Source organism: Lacerta agilis, chromosome 3, assembly GCF_009819535.1.
Source record: "Lacerta agilis isolate rLacAgi1 chromosome 3, rLacAgi1.pri, whole genome shotgun sequence".
NCBI lineage: Eukaryota > Metazoa > Chordata > Lepidosauria > Squamata > Lacertidae > Lacerta > Lacerta agilis.
The window spans coordinates 76,560,428-76,579,401 of record NC_046314.1 but is presented as its reverse complement, the minus strand read 5'-3'; the positions used below and the strand labels follow the sequence as shown (position 1 = coordinate 76,579,401).

The window sequence follows — 18,974 nt, the reverse complement described above, 5'->3', positions numbered from 1 at the left end:
CACACTCTATTCTTGAAGGCAATTTGGAACTTGAAGCAGTGCTAGGTTGTTTGCAGATGCTAGCTTAATGGTTTAACAGATGGGTCACCAGGAGTGCTGAAGAGCCAACCATAGCTTCCTATTCAGTATACTTTTGGGCAGGGTCAGCTGGCAAGGCAGTGCCATGGAGCTGGCTTCCTGTTAGCAGTGTCACTGCTGTTGTCTAAGTGCAGGGGCAAGATAATGGCAAGGCCAGGGCAACGGAAGTACCAGATTGGCTCTGCTGTGCACCTGCGCCACCCCAATCTTGTTACCACCTTGTCCCATCCCACCTCATCTTGGTAAGTGACCACAAGGCCAGCACTGCCCTGTCACACTGACCACTACTGTTTTGGGTTTTAATCCATAAAGCCCAGAAAAGGGCTATCCTACTTTATTTAAGACAGTGTTGTGTCCTTATAGTGCAGTAGATGAAGACAGCAGTTGCTTTAGATCAAGGGTAGGTTTCTCAACCAATTCATTTACTGTAAAATAGTAAGCTTGGATCACGGGGACCCCTGTATTCACAGCTCCTCTACCTGTAGCCCCGTACCACATTCCACACCACCCTGAAGCGTCCCTTTGGCCTTAGGAGTGGTGTTTGCACAACGCACTGCACTTGAAATAATGTCCCATTGTGCAAGCAGAGCTTTGCTTGCTCTTCTCTGGATCCTAGCCGTGATTATGTTTGCCACATGGCACCCCAAAAGTCCTAAAATCCTGAAAGATTCGCAGTGTTAGTCTGAAAAATTGACACTGGCAAGTGTGAGTTGTTGCTGTAGGAACTAAGTCATCTCCAATGCTATTTGTGTAAAATTGTTCTCTACGCATAACCTATAGTGGGTATACAATCAAATATACTATTATTATTTTTTGCACAGTTTTAGAGCAGTTCCTAGATTTTCTAGCAACATTTTTTTAAGGTGCAGTTGTTACAGTTCTCATTAGAGAATCTAGAAACAAAGGAAGAACATCTCTTTATTCATTTTTTTTGGGAAAAGTTAAACTTCAGGCATTGTGTCCCTACCCAACTCTAACTCTAGATGTTCATCACTTCCTTAACGTATATTTTTCATGATGCCACTATAGAAGGAATATTGTTAGGAAGGGGTTTCTTACTGCATTTCTCTTATTTTCTTCTGGAGGTGGTGTTGAAGTTCCATGTGCTGGTTCCTCATTTCTTGACAAGAGTTCTTCAGAAGCTGGTAATGTTTTTTAGAGGGTTTCCCTCTAAAATTGGGTGATTTGTTTTGACAGTTTCCATAAACTTCTGTTACCAAAGGAATATTTTGTAGGATGTACTGTGTACAGTTATTTTTATCAATAAAGTAAAATAGCATTAGACTTGGAGTACAAATACAGTATCCCAAGAGTGCAATTGGAAAGTGCTTGTGTCGCTCCTTTACCCTACTGTACACTGGGAACAAAAGATCTATGAGACGGAACCAGCAGCACAGACAACCAAGGTACTTCAGGAGGGGGGCAGAGGATAATAAGTTATGCCAGGAGTTTGTGAGGAAGGAGAAACATTGTGATAGCTGGAATGGTGGAAATGGAAGTAAAATTTTGTGACCTACGAACAGATACAGTCTTGGTCACTCTTTAGACATTATTTTAAAAGTGCTTAATGTAAGAGCCCAATCCCATATGTAGTCAGAAGTAAGTCTCATTTTGTTTATTGAGACTTGCATTCACATAACTTTTAATAGGTTTTGCAGCATTAAACTAAGGTGGGTTTTAAAAAATATTTTCTGCTAGTAAATTACTATGGCATATTTTGAGGGTCAAAAATACCATTTAGATTTATACAATGAATGGTTTTATATCTTAGTTTTGAATCTGACAGGAGCGTATAGGTGTTTTTTTTAAAAAAAAAATTGGTATTTGCTGCTTTTTTCTCAGGATTATTTCACTGAGATTACATTTTCATTTCTTAAATTTGTATTAGGCCTTTCAACCCAAGGGCCCTCATAACAATATATTAAAAACACACAAGAACAATAAAACTTACAGTATAAAATAGGTCTTGGAGTGAAACAACATATCAAGAAATCGGAAATTTAGACAGTCCCACAGCAATCTATCTTTTACACCAGCCATATCTATAAACTTGGGGAAATAAATGCATCTTAATCTAATGTATAACAGTGTAGGGATGGATCTTGATGGAGAGAGTTTGAGAAGTTTGTGTTCCACTTTGTCACATAACGAGTTATGGATGCTCACGGAACTGTGAGCAGGGCCTCTCCCTCAAATCTTAAGTAATGGGATGGCAGGTAAGAAGGGACGCAGTCCTTCTGATACTTGTGCCGTAGGCCATATAGAGCTTTAGAGACACAGTCAGCATCTTAAATTTGGCCCAGTAGCAAACAGGCAGCCAGTGCCAAACCTTAATTATAGCTGTTACATGAATCCACTTCATGGCACTGGTCAGTAACTTGGCCGCCACATTCTGCAGTAGTTCCAACTTCTAGATCATCTTCAAGGGCAGCTCCCTGCAGAAGGCATTGGTTACCAGAGCATGTAGTATCTTGGCAGAGCAGAAGTTGTAGCTGGTAAACCAGCTGCCTGGGCCTAAGGCAGGCATCCCTAAACTTGGCCCTCCAGCTGTTTTGGGACTACAAGTCCCATCATCCGTAGCTAACGACCAGTGGTCAGGGATGATGGGAATTGTAGTCCCAAAACAGCTGGAGGGCTGAGTTTGGGGATGCCTGGCCTAAAAAGACAATGATGGCTACAAGAGCAGCCCTAAGCTACAAACTTTCTCCTTTCGGGGAAATGCAACTCTGTCCAGAACAGATAGTCTTCTCAATAATGAATATTGCTGATAATGTTAACATGCTTACACTTTTGTCTGACGGTTGCTTTATGCTGGTAGAGAACACTTCTGTTTGTGTAAGTGGGGCAGTCAATTTTTACCGATCTCCCTTACCTGCCGTAGCCCCTTGACAAACTGCTTCTGAGGGTTGGGGGAACCTTCTAGAACAGTGTGGGGTATGGCATGGAGGGCTCAGTAAAAACAGAACTCTGAGACCTGACTCAAGCTCTGTGGTTTCTGCTTGTGCCCTTTGTGCTGTTTTCTTCATGACACACAAATGTGCAACTTGTTAAGCAGTGAAGTTAGTAAAGTCTCATCTAAAACATATCAGTTCACTGGGGAGGGGAGGGAGGGCAACAATGGCCTTATCTGTGGATTGTTTCATATCCAGTGTCATATTGGATGTTAGGAATGAACTATGTTGACTAGTAGGGCTTAAACTTGGCTAAAGGTCTAGATTTCAATGTGCATAATATGCAAGAGGAATTAGAAGGGAATTGTCATATAACTGCAGCAATAGAGTGGGAGAGCGTTTGCACTACTTTTCCTCCGAGTATGCTTGAAAGCGAACTTGATCCAAGTTCAAATGAAAGGAAGTGACCAAACCACAGTGGCTTTGATGAGACTGTGGCCTGGATTTGCTTGGTGGCCCTGATCTGGCAGGCCTGTTGACAGCTCCATGTATAGCGCCCTTGTGCAGGCGCAATCAGCACTACACTATCCCTGCTACGTTAGAAGTCTACAGGTGGATCTGCACAACTCTCCTAGGCAAGCGTCTGAGCGGCTGAATCAAATAAGATTTGAGTTAAACGTGAACAATTGTTGCAACATCTTTAGTAGGACTATGGCTTGGATCAAAGATTAATAAGCCATGGCTTGCTGTCAAATATTGGATGGATTTTTTCATGTTCTCAGTACCCTTTGCAATCAACACAGTGGATCAGTTCCATTGTAACATTTATGATCCAGTGTATATTGTGGGCATGCTGGAGCACTCCCTCTTCTCTTTCCCTTGCAAGGTTTTTCTGGTTTAAGTGATCCTTAACAAACCAAAATTTGAAGAACAGAATCCTGGTTTACAAACCTAATATATGGAGACTGCTTAATGATGTAGACATCATGGAAATCTGGTTTACCAAAGCAGGAAGTCTGCTGAAAGTGGGACAGCAGCTAAAGCAGGAATGGTGTGTTGGAATATAAATGTTTTGCTTGACTCAATGGATGTGTGCCTGAATTATTGTGGCACTCATGCCTGTCAACTGATTTTCATTTTAGCTGTTTTGGATGCAGAATGCAGTACTTTTTCAGTAATAGTTCTGTTTAACTATGTTTATGTTCTTACAATTCTAGTGTTGCTCCATTATTTTTTTCGCCTATGTACCCTGGAAATGTGAACAACAGTCGTACCTTGGAAGTCGAATGGAATTATTATTATTATTATTATTATTATTATTATTATTATTATTATTTAATACCCCACCCACCTAGCTGGGTTTCCCCAGCCACTCCGGATGGCTTTCAACAAAAAATTAAAATAAAGTAGTCTGTCAAACATTAAAAGGTTCCCTTAACAGGGCTGCCTTCAGATGTCTTCTAAAAGTCTGGTAGTTGTTGTTCTATTTGACATCTGGTGGAAGGGCGTCTCACAGGGCGGGTGCCACTACCGAGAATGCCCTCTGCCTTCTTCCCTGTAACTTGGCTTCTCGTAGCGCGGGAACCGCCAGAAGGCCCTTGGCACTGGACCTCAGTGTCCGGGCAGAACGATGGGGGTGGAGATGCTCCTTCAGGTATACAGGACTGAGGCTGTTTAGGGCTTTAAAGGTCAGCATCAACACTTTGAATTGTGCCCGGAAACGTACTGTGAGCCAATGTAGGTCTTTCAAGACCGGTGTTATATGGTCTCGGCAGCCGCTCCCATTCACCAGTCTAGCTGCCACATTCTGGATTAGTTGTAGTTTCCAGGTCTCCTTCAAAGGTAGCCCCACATAGAGCGCATTGCAATAGTTCAAGTGAGAGATAACCAGAGCATGCACCACTCTGGCAAGACAGTCCGCGGGCAGGTAGGGTCTCAGCCTGCGTACTAGATGGAGCTGGTAAACAGCTGCCCTGGACACAGAATTGACCTGCGCCTCCATGGACAGCTGTGAGTCCAAAATGACTCCCAGGCTGCGCACCTAGTCCTTCAGGGGCAGTGTTACCCCATTCAGGACCAGGGAGTCCTCCACACCTGCCTGCCTCCTGTCCCCCAGAAACAGTACTTCTGTCTTGTCAGGATTCAACCTCAATCTGTTGGCCGCCATCCATCCATCCTCTAAGCGCTTCCAGATACTCACACAGGACCTTCACTGCCTTCACTGGTTCTGATTTGAAAGAGAGGTAGAGCTGGGTATCATCCGCATATTGATGAGCACCTAGCCCCAACCCCCCGATGATCTCTCCCAGTGGCTGCATATAGATGTTGAAAAGCATGGGGGAGAGGACAGAACCCCGAGGTACCCCACAAGTGAGAGCCCAGGGGCCTGAACACTCATCCCCCACCACCACTTTCTGAACATGGCCCAGGAGGAAGTTCGACTTCCAAAGCGTTCAACTTCCAAATTGTGGCTTCTGATTGGCTGCAGGAAGCCCCGCCGGACATTTGGCTTCCAAAATAATGTTCGAAACAGTCACTTCCGGGTTTCGATCATTCGGGAGCCAAAACGTCCGAGTTGCAGGGCGTTCGACAACCAAGGTACGGCTGTCTTAGGAAGCTTTGAAGCAATACAGAGTGTTGCTTTTTATTTCAGGAATTAATCCTGGAAATGTGGGTGAGGTTATGTAATACTGACTTACTTATCAGCTCTGTAGAGAACATAAAATGCATTTGTTCCAGTTTAGTTGGATGAGAAACCACATACTCAAATGATTGTTGCACATGTTATATCTCCCTGATCCAGCTACCATGGCTAAGTGCATGGAGCTATTTTTAAAAAGAGTAATGGTGGCTATCAGTTTTATGAGAAAGAAGAGATGCAATTGAAGGGTTAGATTTAGTCAACCTTCTCTCTGTTATAAAGTGCTTTTTAAAGAGGTGCATAGAGGTGGGACGTGGGTGGCGCTGTGGTCTAAACCAATGAGTCTCTTGAGCTTGCTGATTGAAAGGTCGGCAGTTTGAATCCGCACAACAGAGTGAGCTCCCATTGCTCTTTCCCAGCTTCTGCCAACCTAGCACTTTGAAAGCACATGAGTGCAAGTAGATAAATAGGTACCACTGTGGCGGGAAGGTAAACAGCATTTCTGTGCACTCTGGCTTATGTCACAGTGTTCCATTGCACCAGAAGCAGTTTAGTCATGCTGGCCACATGACCCAGAAAGCTGTCTGTGGATGAACACCAGCTCCCTCGTCCTGAAGCGTGCCACACCCCATAGTTGCTTTTGACTGGACTTAACTGTCCAGGGGTCCTTTACCGGTACCTTTTTTACTTTACACATGCATAGACCCATCAGCTCTATGTTTGCATAGTTGGATCAGGGCCATTGCATATAATGTGTAGTCTAAACATCAGTATGTAAATTTGACTTATTTTAGTCTAGCCAATATTGAGCTAGATGATCCAGTTGTCTAAGTATAAGACAGCTTCCTGTGTTTTCTCTGTTTGAAGACTGAGGTTCAAACCCCCATTTAGTTGTGAGGCTCACTATCCCCCATGAGCTCCATGAAGAAGAGTAGTATAGAAAAACGTAATTAATAAAAACAGACGGAGTTATAAGCTGCTATGCACAGTTGAGAAATGAATCTTAATGTACATAATGGCTGTGCTTGGACATCACAGTAAACCATGGTTTATTAGAACAGGAATGAGTGTAGCCTCCTACCAGGTGCACAAGGTCCCACCTTCCCTTTTTCCTGCTCTGGAATGGCTTTTGCAGTCTGTTTAAAGCAAGCCAACTTTAAAGTGTAGTTTATGAAGCTGGCTTGCTTCAACAAATCGTAATTAAGATTAACCACTGTTTATGTAAAATGGGAATGTCGTGTGAAAGCTTTTCGTAGAATGATCCTTCCTTCCTATTAGGGTGTTGCACACGTTACTTATGTGACATTGGTCAGTGGTGGAGGCACTGCATCCTCATATTTTAAACGTGCATGGTCCTTCCATTATATAATATGGCTGAGCATGTTGCAGTGTACCTAGTGAGGGTAGATTATGGGAAGTTAAAGTCCTCCATCCTTCCCCAAGGGTTGGACAGAACAGTGCTTGAAGGGGGTGGATCATGTCTCCATATCTCAATTTTTTTACAGCTTTCTCTCAGGCTTTTACTTAGTAGAAACCTCATTAGCACCTGGCTCCTTCACTGCACTTTGTATCTTTATGGGATCTTCCCAATGCTGCCCTATATACCTACCCTTTCTTTTTATATTGTATATGCTGGAAGCTGCCCAGGGTTGCCGGGGCAACCCAGTCACATGGGCGGGGTACGGATAATAAAATGCTGGTACTGCTAAGTGTTGTATTCATACCAAAACACAGTGAAAGTCAAAAGCAGCTTGTTTGCCACTAAAATGTTTAAAATATTACAATTTTACCCAGTTAATTGAAACACATTGAATGTTGTTGTTATACATTGGTGCACATTGGTGTAACTAGGAATTTTATGTTCTGATAATAAACTTTTTTTGTAAATGCATTGAGTTGTTATTCAAGATACGATTAAACATGTTTGCTTGAGTCATAGGTAGACTGGTTGAGCTACCTATCCATTGCATTTTATTACAAAGTTATTGCTTGTAAAATGCAACAGGAGCAGCATGGGAGGGGGGCAGATACCTTGCGGTGGGCACTTCAAACATGTCTTAAAATGCTGCCACTAGTAGTAATGAATGATGCAACATACAAGGTACAGTGTTTGAAATTCAATTGTTCCAGGAATTTCTGCTAATGTAAGAGGGCGTGGATGTGATTCCCCTGTCTCTGCTCTTACCCATTCCACTTTCCACACTGCTCAGGAGGGCCCCAAACACCCTGGAACCAATTTGCAGGGAGGGTATGGGGCTGCAATGGCAGGGGGAAGAAAATGGCTTGCTTTCCTCTTTTAAGTTAGTGGATCAAAATCCACTGTGTGTGTGAAACAGCACTAATAGATTTCACCCACTAGGAGAATAATGTAAATTATTGTGTGTAGCTATAGAATTCTGTTAGTATTTAGAATAAGACTATAATACAAATACGCATAGTATTCTTATTTTCTTTAACGTACAATTGAATATTTCAGTTTTTTGTTTCAAAAACTTTGGGTTGTGGTGATGTAGAGTAACATTTTACTTTCCCTATGTATTGAATGAAATTCTTTGTGGTATCAGAAGTGGATCTGGTATTGGCCTTTATAGTTGCATGTTTATAATGGATATAAATTACAAATCAACTAATTGGAACAATATTGCTATGGGAAGAATTCAACATTGCACTAAGGCAAGAGTTCAATCAGGGTGAGCATTTTGGCTTGCCCAATGAAATGATCCCCCTCTCCTCCCCCCATGTTCTCCCAATACCCCTCCCCCGAGCCAATTAAGGGGGGCGTGCAGGGGGAGAAGAAGGGGGAAAGCCCCATTGCACAAGCAGAAGTCCTTGCATATGGCTTCCACTGACATGACTCATTTGTTGAATCCCGCCCTATGAAAATGCTTCAACACATTATTATTTTGACATAACATTTGAATTCTAGCAATATCCAAGTCCTAAAAAGTCATTTAGTCATTTAAACATGTGTTCATGAGTGCTGCCATATTTTGCAGACAGTGTTCTATTCCCCCATGAAGGGAGATACTCATAGCAGCCACACATTCCTGTTGTCCAGAAGGCAAAAAAAATGAAATGTCTGTGTGAATGTGTGTTGACACTATATTGTAAGAATTAACTGAGGAACTTCCTGCTCTTCTTCCTTTCTGCAAGGCATATTGCATCTATTATTGTAGAACTGAGAAGGAGAGAGTTTGATTGGAGCAGGTCCTGATGTTGCCTTCACCTGGCCTCCTTGCTCTCTTCATACTTCTCACAAGATGCGTGCTGTCCCTCGTGCCAGCGAGCTGGGTCTGTGGGCTGCCACTTTCCCGACATGCCCTGGAGTGATACTATGCCAGTGATACTCCAGGGCAGGTTGGGAAACTGAACTGGTGCTCATAGACATTGTCAGAGTAGGAAGAGGCTGCTCAAACTTTGAAGCAGCTCTGATCAGGACAGTGGGCAACAAAATAGTCAAATATCAATATAAAACCACAAGGAAAATAAACATGAAGCAGACCAGCAGCTTTTTCATTTTGCAGTTTCAAGACCTAGAATAGAAAAAACTGTGGCCTAATGGCTTGCCACAAACTGGTTTTTAGGTAGACTTTCAATCCAGGATCATTGTTGTACCAGCTCTTTGTTCTAGCTACTGGGCCAGAAGAGCTTCATGTACTCTTTTATATACTCCTGTTTTTAGCTTTATTGTGTTCATATTCCTTAATGCATTTTTTCTTCCCTATTATTTCAGCTTGTCCCTCCTTTTAAACCTCAAGTGACGTCTGAGACAGACACCAGATATTTTGATGAAGAGTTTACTGCTCAGACTATTACAATAACACCACCTGAAAAATGTAAGTGTCCCAGAAATGTTTATAGCATTTTAGGGGTCTCTGTGGATTTAGAGAATTTTTTTGTGAAAAACGAAATTTACATACCGTACCCATTTTCTGCCAGCAAAGAAACAGCATCACATCCTTCAGGTGTGAGGTTGCAGCGTCTCTCCTAAGTGATGTTCTTGTAACAGAAGAATGCACACTTCAGGATTAAGGACACACTGGCACTCCATGATAGAGCCTGAGTTCACTTTCTGTCTCCTCAAACTTTTTTCTTGAGTTGCTATCCCAACTCTAATAAAAATGAATGAGGAAACTCTCAGAAATATCCATGGAATGAGCAATGCTACAGCATATTTAACACGAGTTAACTATTTGATACATGGTACTCATTTGACATTGTTTTATTAGCATGTTACAGAACTATACTGATAGGACCTCTCAACATTTGTGTTGTATGTTAAACATAATGCTTTAGTTTATTCTGCTTAAAGTTCTAATTAATAAACATTTGCTTAAATAACCTTTAGCATTATAGGATATTGCAGAAGAAATTGGTGAACCTTAATAGAATATATTCTCTTTATGTTTTCCAGTCAATTGTTTTATGAATTTCAGTGGCATCCCAAAATGTTGGGAGCATATCCCTGTTGCGAGTCTGTGCATGTGTGCATGTAACCCGAACCTGCGGCTGAGGGGCTTGAAAGAAGCAAAAGTTATAATTTAAGCCAGGAGTCACTTTGTCTCACTTCATGTGCAATATGTATATTTGTTTACTTTTTGAATATTTAAAAGCGCAACCAATGTGCATGGAAGTCAATGGAACACAAGGCTTCTAAAAAAAGTGTTTGCTTGATTTGGCCTGGGAGAAATTTAACTTGATTGACCTTTGGTACAACTTGAGAGGCATGGGGAATTTTTGACTGGGTATCCAACCTGAACCCCACTTCTGACCTGCAATATTAACAATAAATTCTATAGCTGCCATGAGCTACTTTTTCTCTCAGCGCAGTCCTCTAACTTGCTATAAGAGTGAGCTATATGACGGCATTGTTGTGTCCTACTCTCGCAGCCCAACCTACAACTTCGAGATAAAAAGAGTGGATAGTACTGCAGGGTTGTTGTTTCCTCCCAACTTCAGCCCAGCCTGCAGTAGGATTCTGATCCCCCTTCAGTGTTGTGGCAAACCATTGAAAGCCTGCCCTGTAGTGAATTACACTGCAGAGCTGTCATAAGCAGCTCTCTCCCAGCTGCAGCCCCTTCCAGCTTGCAATAGGAAGAGTAAACTGCTTTGAAATTTGTATCAGCAGGCTTTTTTTAAAAAAACACAACAAAACCCCACAATGAATAAGAACTAAGCATTTGCTGCTGTGTGTTGGGTTTGTTGGAGGGTAGGAGTGGGGTTGAAACACTCGCATTCAACATAGAAATCATGGGTTTTCTCAATTTCTGTGGGCAGCTCTCGCATCCCTTGGGACATTTAAAAATAGCTTTTTTAGAGTGAACAAGAAAGTGACTGACTCAGAAAGTGAGATGGTCCATCCTTTACTTTTTAAAATTTCTTATCTTCTCCAGTCACCATTTTGTCTTCCAGTTTTAAGTGCCCCCCCCCCCCCCCGTCCTTCTGCTGGGGTTCTTGTAGGTTCCCCTTCTTATGTTCCCTTCCCCAGAAGATGTTTTTGTACTTTCTTTTGTGCCTGGGTGTTTGTTGTGCTTTTAGCTACATAAGCACAAGTATGGGAAAACTCAAACGGCTATTAGAATGAATGGTACAAAAATTATTTAAAAAAAGAAACTTGAAATCTGCAAAGTGATTCCTTGTATTGTTTCTGTATTTGTTAAACCAGAGGACACAAATCTTCTTGTAGGTTCCAATACTAAGACCCTGTTCAGCACACACAGCTCCATTAATACAATGGGTTCCCCCCTTACAATATCTGACTATATTTCAATATATGCAAAATACCATATATCAAAGTAAAACACTATTTTTTAAAAAATAAATGTGTGAGGAAAGCATTTTTCTCAGATTACCTTTAAACTTCCCTTCCACAGATGATGAAGATGGTATGGACTGCATGGACAACGAAAGACGACCACATTTCCCCCAGTTTTCCTATTCTGCAAGTGGACGGGAATAGCTTGTTGTTTTGTTCTGCTGCTTCACGGTCATATTAGATTTATCACTGAAAATGATTCCTGACATCACCACCAGTACTTGCTATTATTTAGGATAGCAGAGCACTTTCAGAGATCATTCCAAATTGAACAAGTTCCCTTCCTGACCAATCAGCCTCTTTGATTTATCTGCATGACATTTTATATTGGTCTAAGGTCCCCTGCTGTTACTGCTGTCCACTGTCTCAGCATGAAAGTAACAGTAAGAAGCAATCCAAAAATGTTGTGATGTTAGATGACAAATTCTCAATGGTGCATTTTGTGCACAGCTGGTTATCATTCTCTTATCTTCTCAGAGCAAAGGCTAAAAGACACGTTGATCTGAGATGTATTCCTCACTTCTAGAAGACAAATCAAATTCTAGGAAAAAAAAGATGGTTTGTGATGATTTCTCACATCTCTTTGAGCTGGACAGAACAAGGAATTGTAGAAGGTGGTGGTGTATATATGCAAAGCTTTTGGTAGGCATATCATCACTTGAATCAGACTTGCCATTAACATCTGGATGAAAACATTCCGGAGAAGGACTTATAATTGTTAATATATATAAATATATATATATATAAATATATATATATATTATTTTTTAATTACTGTTGGTTACTACACAAGAAGCAAAAGGCTGGGATCACCTAGCCTCCACTTAGACTTCCAGATTCACGTGCAATTATGGAGAATTGAACTTTTAAAATGCAAGAATTTAAGACATAAAAGCAGCAACTGAAGTTGTTTAAAGGTCTTACAATTTGCATCTCTCTCATACTTTTCTTTTTCTTTGTCAATATACATCACCTTTGGAGGCTGAAGAATGTAGACAGGCATAACAACATCGCTTTTCACCAAAATTTGTACACTAAGGTAAACAGGAGTTTGCCTTACATGTTTTTACTTTTGAGTTTGTGAATTAGCTTTTTTCTTCAGGTGTTTTAACGGAATTATTTTTGTTACACTTCAATAGTATTTATTTTTAGTGACGATTGTATGTATCATGTTTGCAAATGCTGCTATATCCTAGAAGAGGCTTAAAATTTATTTTGTAAAGTATGGAAGGACTGTACAAGCTGAACAAAATAATGCACTTTTTTCTCCCATGTGAAGATGTTAACAAGACTCTGAAAGTGTACCCTGTACTTTGAATCAGGTTTCTGTAGTGGAAAAATTTCATTATTGTCAAGAGAAAATCCCAGCACCATGCACTCTCTACTCCATGCGGTATAGGAGTCTGATAGTCACTTGAACTTTTCAGTGATATGGAGGTCCACAATGATTACAATGAACACCCTTGTGCTATAATGTATCAAACAATATATTAGATTGATGGGAACAGCCATTTAAAAGTGATGTTTGATTTCTGGCCACAACAGACATAACATTGTCAGTGTACCGAATTACCTTTCTCATCATATTTATTGACTAGGATCTTTGAATCCTTTATTTTGTTCTTTTAAGATGTAAAAATGTTGAGGGAAGGCAATCTTTAATACAGCCTTTGGGGCTGGGAGTTGGGATTTTCCAAATGAGCCACTAAATGTAATAACATTGCATGCCAGTGGCAATGACATCACCAAATGCCACTCCATGGGATTATCATCAAAGTATCTCGGCTTCATTATGTTTTCAACTCCTGTAACAAACTGTGATTTAGCTTAGTATTACGATTGCTGTGTATGAATGTGTACATGACTTCTGAGAAGAAAATAATATTTACATGCAGATGTCTTAGCCTCTTGATGCTGAGAATTTCGATGTCCTGGAATGAAAACCGCTGCAGGCAGTGGGACATGCCAGGGCTATCAAGAGGCATGTAGACATCTTTTGAAGGCAGCTAAGACAAACACATACTTTCCATAAGCAAAGTAGATTTTATTGTATCTTTGCACCACAGTAGGCCATGATTAATGGACACCTCTTGAGTGGATGGAGTACAGAATATAACTACGTCTACACTTGGTGTTAGAGGTTGTGACACTGAAGTAGTAACGAACAATCAGAATGACTCAGTGGCTAGACAGAACTTTTGTTTTATGACCAGTGTATACCAAATGTGATCACTTGATAATATTTATGGTGGTCCTGATCCTGTGTTTCTTATATGCAGGAATTTCTCTGCTGGCCAGATGGACAGTGCAGTCAGTTGTGAAGTTCTCTTCACCATTTAGTGCAGGAAAGGGGAGAGAAGAGCTCTTTCACCTTTGCCTCCAATCCAATGAGCAGCCCTATCAAGCATTAACACCACTTGTTATCTGTGTGTCAGATCTGTACCAGCCTAATCTTGCAAGGGGCACCACATGCACAACCCTGGGGTTAGATGTGGAATCCCTTCCCTGCGCAGGGCCCTTTCTTAGGTAAGCATGGGATCTGCACATGGAATTGCCCTGATGGATAGGAACAAGTATGCCTTTCCATGGCTTAAATATTTCCTAATCCATATAAATATTCTTTTAGATGTAATAAATTTATCAAGCTGCTATATCTCAGTGTTAGAATATTATTTATAGAAGCTATTGAAATCATGCAATAGGTTAAGCAGTGTGGGAGCCATTCCACGGAGTCCCATTTCCACAATTTGAGAAAAACAACAAAATTGTCCAAATTCTTATTCTAATCACCATTTAAACATTAGTGTATTTGCTTTAACAATATATCTGATTGATTTCAGAAATGGTAACATGTTTGTCTGGGGACATAAGTAAGCTCTTTTTCTGTGGGCTGGTAGAAAGGTAATGGTAACTTTTTAATAAGGGTTTCCATTTGCAGGCCTGGCTGCTCTGTTTAGTCTTTGAATTGGGAATATGAAATAGATAATACACACACAAAGCTGGATTCCTTGTGTAAACCAACAGTGATTTTGGTTAATTCAATTGAGGTTAGCCTTGATACAAGACTGAAAGTATTTACTCATCAAAATAATATTTGCTTTCATTGCCATGTAGGACTCCTCTTCCAAGACACGTGCCACCGATTCTTGCATGCATTGCACTTGTTTTGTTGTATACCCCGTAGCTTGCCTTGTGTAGATTTCTAATCAGCCCAGTTGTAGGATTGGCTAGGGAATACATGGGGTGCAATCCAACAGCGGCCATCTGCCAGCAGCATGGATACCATTGGTGTATCAGATAACCCTTTCCTGCAGCCCCTGAAATTGCTCTAGAGGGTTGGGAGGCCATATGCAACAGATTTCAGGAGGATGGGATGGTGGAGGAAAGGGAAGTCTGCTCACGCTATGTTGGGTATCACCCATGGTATTTCATAAATGGATATAATCAGACCATCCTTCTAAAGTAGATGTGCTCTACCATTCCAGAGGCATTCCTTTACATGCATTTGCTCACAAGTATATATGCATCCTTTGGGGGTAGTCGTTCTTCATTTATGTTTATAAAAGTCCCATCAGTGAAGTCTGTAAATTATCATAATGTTGATCTTCAAATAATCTGTCATCCAGTGCATTTATGGCATCACAAAAAAGCAGTCCAGCTGTTCCTGGCATCTTCAGAGCAGGGGTAGCCAGCAATGGAAGGTTTTGACAGGTGCAAATTTCTTATTTGTCAGGAGATTACACTTCAGCCACACATATCTATGACTGCTGTCCTGAAAACCTCGTGTTGTCTGGCTTAGGAAAACCCTGGAAGATTTGCAGAGTTACCCTTTTGGCTGTCATGTGGGCACACTTCTTATCACAATTCAGCATAGGTCATGGTATGGAGAACTTAGGTTTACCCAAAGTTGCAAAGAGATCAACACCAGGCTGAAATCTAGCCACTAACTAGGGACTATGGAACAATAGTCTCCAGCTTGCTCCACCATCACTCTTCCTTCGTACTACGTACTAAGAAGCAGCAGCTTTGCATTCCTCACTTGACCCAGTTTTCCCTGCAGCCTCATTAATTGATGGGAGGATCTAGAGGTGAGGAAGGTGCAGGGAGATCTCCTCCTCACAATACTACAGAGGAGAATGCCAAAGAAATTTTATCAAATCACATTTCTCTAATTTATTACAAATTAGCCCACAGAATTACATATGTTCCTAGACTGTACAAGGCATAAGTTTTGGCATGTCAATTAATAGTCTTGTTCTGACTATTTTTGTCAGCTCAAGAAGGCTCCAAATAGTGTCACAAATATTTTAACAATAGATGGTCACCTGTCAGGTCAGGTCATTGTTGATGTATTCCGCATTGTGCAAGTGGAAGTCTCTGAATTGAGCTTTCCTTTGCCTTGGGCTTGGATGTGGCAAGAACTGAACTGTGGCAGCAGTGAACTTCCGCTTGCATAAGGTTGGCTACAGGCCACTGTAGCCCATGTTGTTGGCCTAATGAGCAGAACAATTAAAGGTGGCTTGATATTTCAGGTCAGCTGTCTGCATTTACTGTATTGTTTGCATATAGAACTTTGTTAAGTTACATTTAATGTGGGGAGGGAAAAGAAAGCAAAAATGGTATTTGAGTTCATGTTCCTACATGGAATGACCCTTTGGAGGTTGAGAGAAAACTTCAATTCACTCATAAGAATACATAAATCAATCAAAGCTGCAGCTAAAAGACACTCTTGAAACCTCTCTTCTGCTTCCCCTCAGCTTCCTCTTGAGTTTGGCTAGACTTTGACAGGAGTTTGAAAAAAACATAGTACATTTCAGACTTGTTGACTCCAGCTTGTACTGGCTTCCAAGACATTGTGTGTGCCCTCTTGTACTGCAGCCATCTTTGAGGAAATAGGTCATTTCTATTTATGTTTTGGCAGTTTTGCACACAAACTTTGCTTTCCACCCTAACAATTCTTCCAAAACATCTTTGCTAATCGCAGAGCCTCTATTCCAGTATTGTTTTATAAAACTTTCAAATTGTTTTTGTTTGTTTGTTTCTTGAAGCTGGCAGTTCTTGCACAGGCCATGTGCTTTTTCCTAGAGTACAAATGTAAGGTTTTTCCTTACTAACTGCAGGGTCTCTATATTACACCTCAATGTACACACTTTGCTGCTACTGTTTGTACTGTCTACAGTAGAATTTCCTTCTCTTGCTCCTGGTATAGTGCATTACAGGCAAGCATGAAATGTAAAGTATTTATTTAAATAAAAACTCTAAAATGGTAATTGAATTACCTCCCTGTAGCTTTAGAGTTTGTGAAATCTCTTGACCTTGCTAGTTCTTTCATTAGACCCATGACAGATCTAGTCATATGGTTAAGGACATTAAGCAGACACTAAAAAATCCAAGAAACCGTATTACTGTTGGTCATACTTAAACTGTTTATTTCCTTAAGCATATGACCCACAAGGATGTGAAATAACAACAGCTGGTTTTGTACACTGTACATCCTTAGTATTTTTACACATATATGATAGGGAAGCACATTATTTTCCTTCGTAAAGACAGCTTAAATAAAGCACTATGTCAATCTGCTACTTATGTGTTTATTGTTGTTGCTTTTGTTTTTGAGGTGCAAACATGTATAAAGGTTGCAACAAAAGAGTTTTTAGTTTTATCTATGACTTGAGAGCAACTTTATTTCATGAAAATGGTTTTGAAAAGCAATATCTTTGCAATTGCAAATTACTGCAGATATCTTGAGTGCTGTGGTATACTTTAGAAAAGTATATTATCGTAATATGCAGCCCATCTAAAAGCAATTCTACAATTTTATTCTGATGTGTGTACATTCTCATCATATCTGTGATAAGTGACAGATAATGCTATGTGCATTGTTAGCTGATTTCAATTTTTTATGTTTCTTGGAAATTTACTATAACTTGCTGCCTTCCTTTATGGAGGTTTTTTCTTTTCAAACAGTTGAAAATTCCATAACTAAAATCATACACCAAGTGCTAGTGATGCGGAAGATACTCACTGTCCAAAAAACCCACAGTCCAGGTAATATGGGGGGAAATAATAAAGAATTGGAAGAGTACACAAAAAGATGCATGGTTTATTATAAAGTTTGTAGATAGACGTAATGAGGATGATGATAACAAGTAGAAGGGCTATTAAGGGACAAAAAGAATTTGTAAGAGTTTATTTTAGGAAAACATTCAAGGTGTAAAAGGATAGAGCAAGTGCAAAATGAAAGATTCTAGGCAAAGGCTATGGATGGGAACTTGGAGAAGAATGAGAAAGTAAGCTTATGGAGAGCATAAAAGACTAGAACAAGAATAAGTGGGGTGACAAATGAAATTATTGTACGAAAACTGATAATTCTGACAATGCTTGCTTTTCCAGGATTGCAGAAAACAGTTACAAGTTTAGTTGAAGATGTGGAACCATCTTGAGAAATGCATCGATTCCAACAAGGCAGAAGTGTAAAAACTAAACATTTTGTTGTGTTTCCATATCATATGAGAATACACATGGTATCTACCATGTGTTTGGTCTTTGAGGTCCAAAAATCATTTGTGATCTTTCGAATTCATTTCAGAGTTTACTGATATTTACATATACAGGTAGGTAGCCGTGTTGGTCTGCCATAGGCAAAACAAAATAAAAGATAAAAAAATTCCTTCCAGTACCACCTTAGAGACCAACTAAGTTTGTTCTTGGTATGAGCTTTCGTGTGCATGCACACTTCTTCAGATACACTGAAACAGAAGCCACCAGACCCTTATATATAGTGAGAGGGTGGGGAGGGGTAATAAAATATTCCAACAAAAAAATTAATGTTCACAAATGACTCGCCAACCTCAAACACACACACACACACACCCCGCTCCATGTTGGAATGTCCAATTTACAAGATGGCTCCACATTTGAAATAAACTGTAAAACTGGTACATATGATGCTGAAGAAGTAAACGATCTAGCACTGGCTAGAAAGAAAAAACATTCCTAAGGATGAGGTGTAGCCAATGGGAGAACCAGAAATGTAGTTGGATGGGCTGCCTTTAACTAGTCATTGATAATTCTGATGGAGTTTTGGTCAGAATGAAAGCAATCAGGATGGGGGGGGAGAGAAGTAGAGTCTACAATAGTCAAAGTGAGAAGTAACTAAGGCATAAACAGGCCTTTTGGCTGGCCCACACATTCTTGTTCATCAATTGATCTCATCAGGTTATTACTCTAAGCTGAATGTGTGGATTGTCTCCATTGATATGCATTGTATTTTGAGTTGGCATCTATGTGAGGTGGTTGATCTGTGATGTCATTGTGGTGAACAAATGGCATCACTTGACAGCATGTTCAACAGTCAATGACTGCAGCATGTGCAGTTGGTTATGTAAGGCAGACATCTAGCAGTGTGGCAAAATGGAAGAATAGGAAGTTTAGCAGTAGAATGCTTTAGAAGACCGAGAGAAAAGAGAGAGGTGGTAATCAAAGGCTACAACGCTACTGTTCACTGAATTTATAGGAAGTTAGTTGATACCAGTGAAAAAAGAGTTAG

General features: G+C 40.5%; 1 protein-coding gene across 2 annotated transcripts in view; it reads left to right on the top strand.

Moving 5' to 3' along the window:
- The window catches only part of AKT3 (AKT serine/threonine kinase 3), a 98,284-nt gene extending 84,963 nt beyond the window's left edge, over nt 1-13,321 (top strand). Inside the window, exons 13-15 of one of the 2 annotated variants that reach the window (XM_033144373.1) lie at nt 1,164-1,223; nt 9,344-9,446; nt 11,484-13,321. In XM_033144373.1, coding sequence (XP_033000264.1) covers nt 1,164-1,223; nt 9,344-9,446; nt 11,484-11,569 — 249 coding nt within the window. In that variant the 3' untranslated portion in view covers nt 11,570-13,321. The remainder of the gene's footprint in view (nt 1-1,163; nt 1,224-9,343; nt 9,447-11,483) is intronic. The other variant, XM_033144374.1, reaches the window with a different exon arrangement.
- Nucleotides 13,322-18,974: the final 5,653 nt, after the last annotated feature.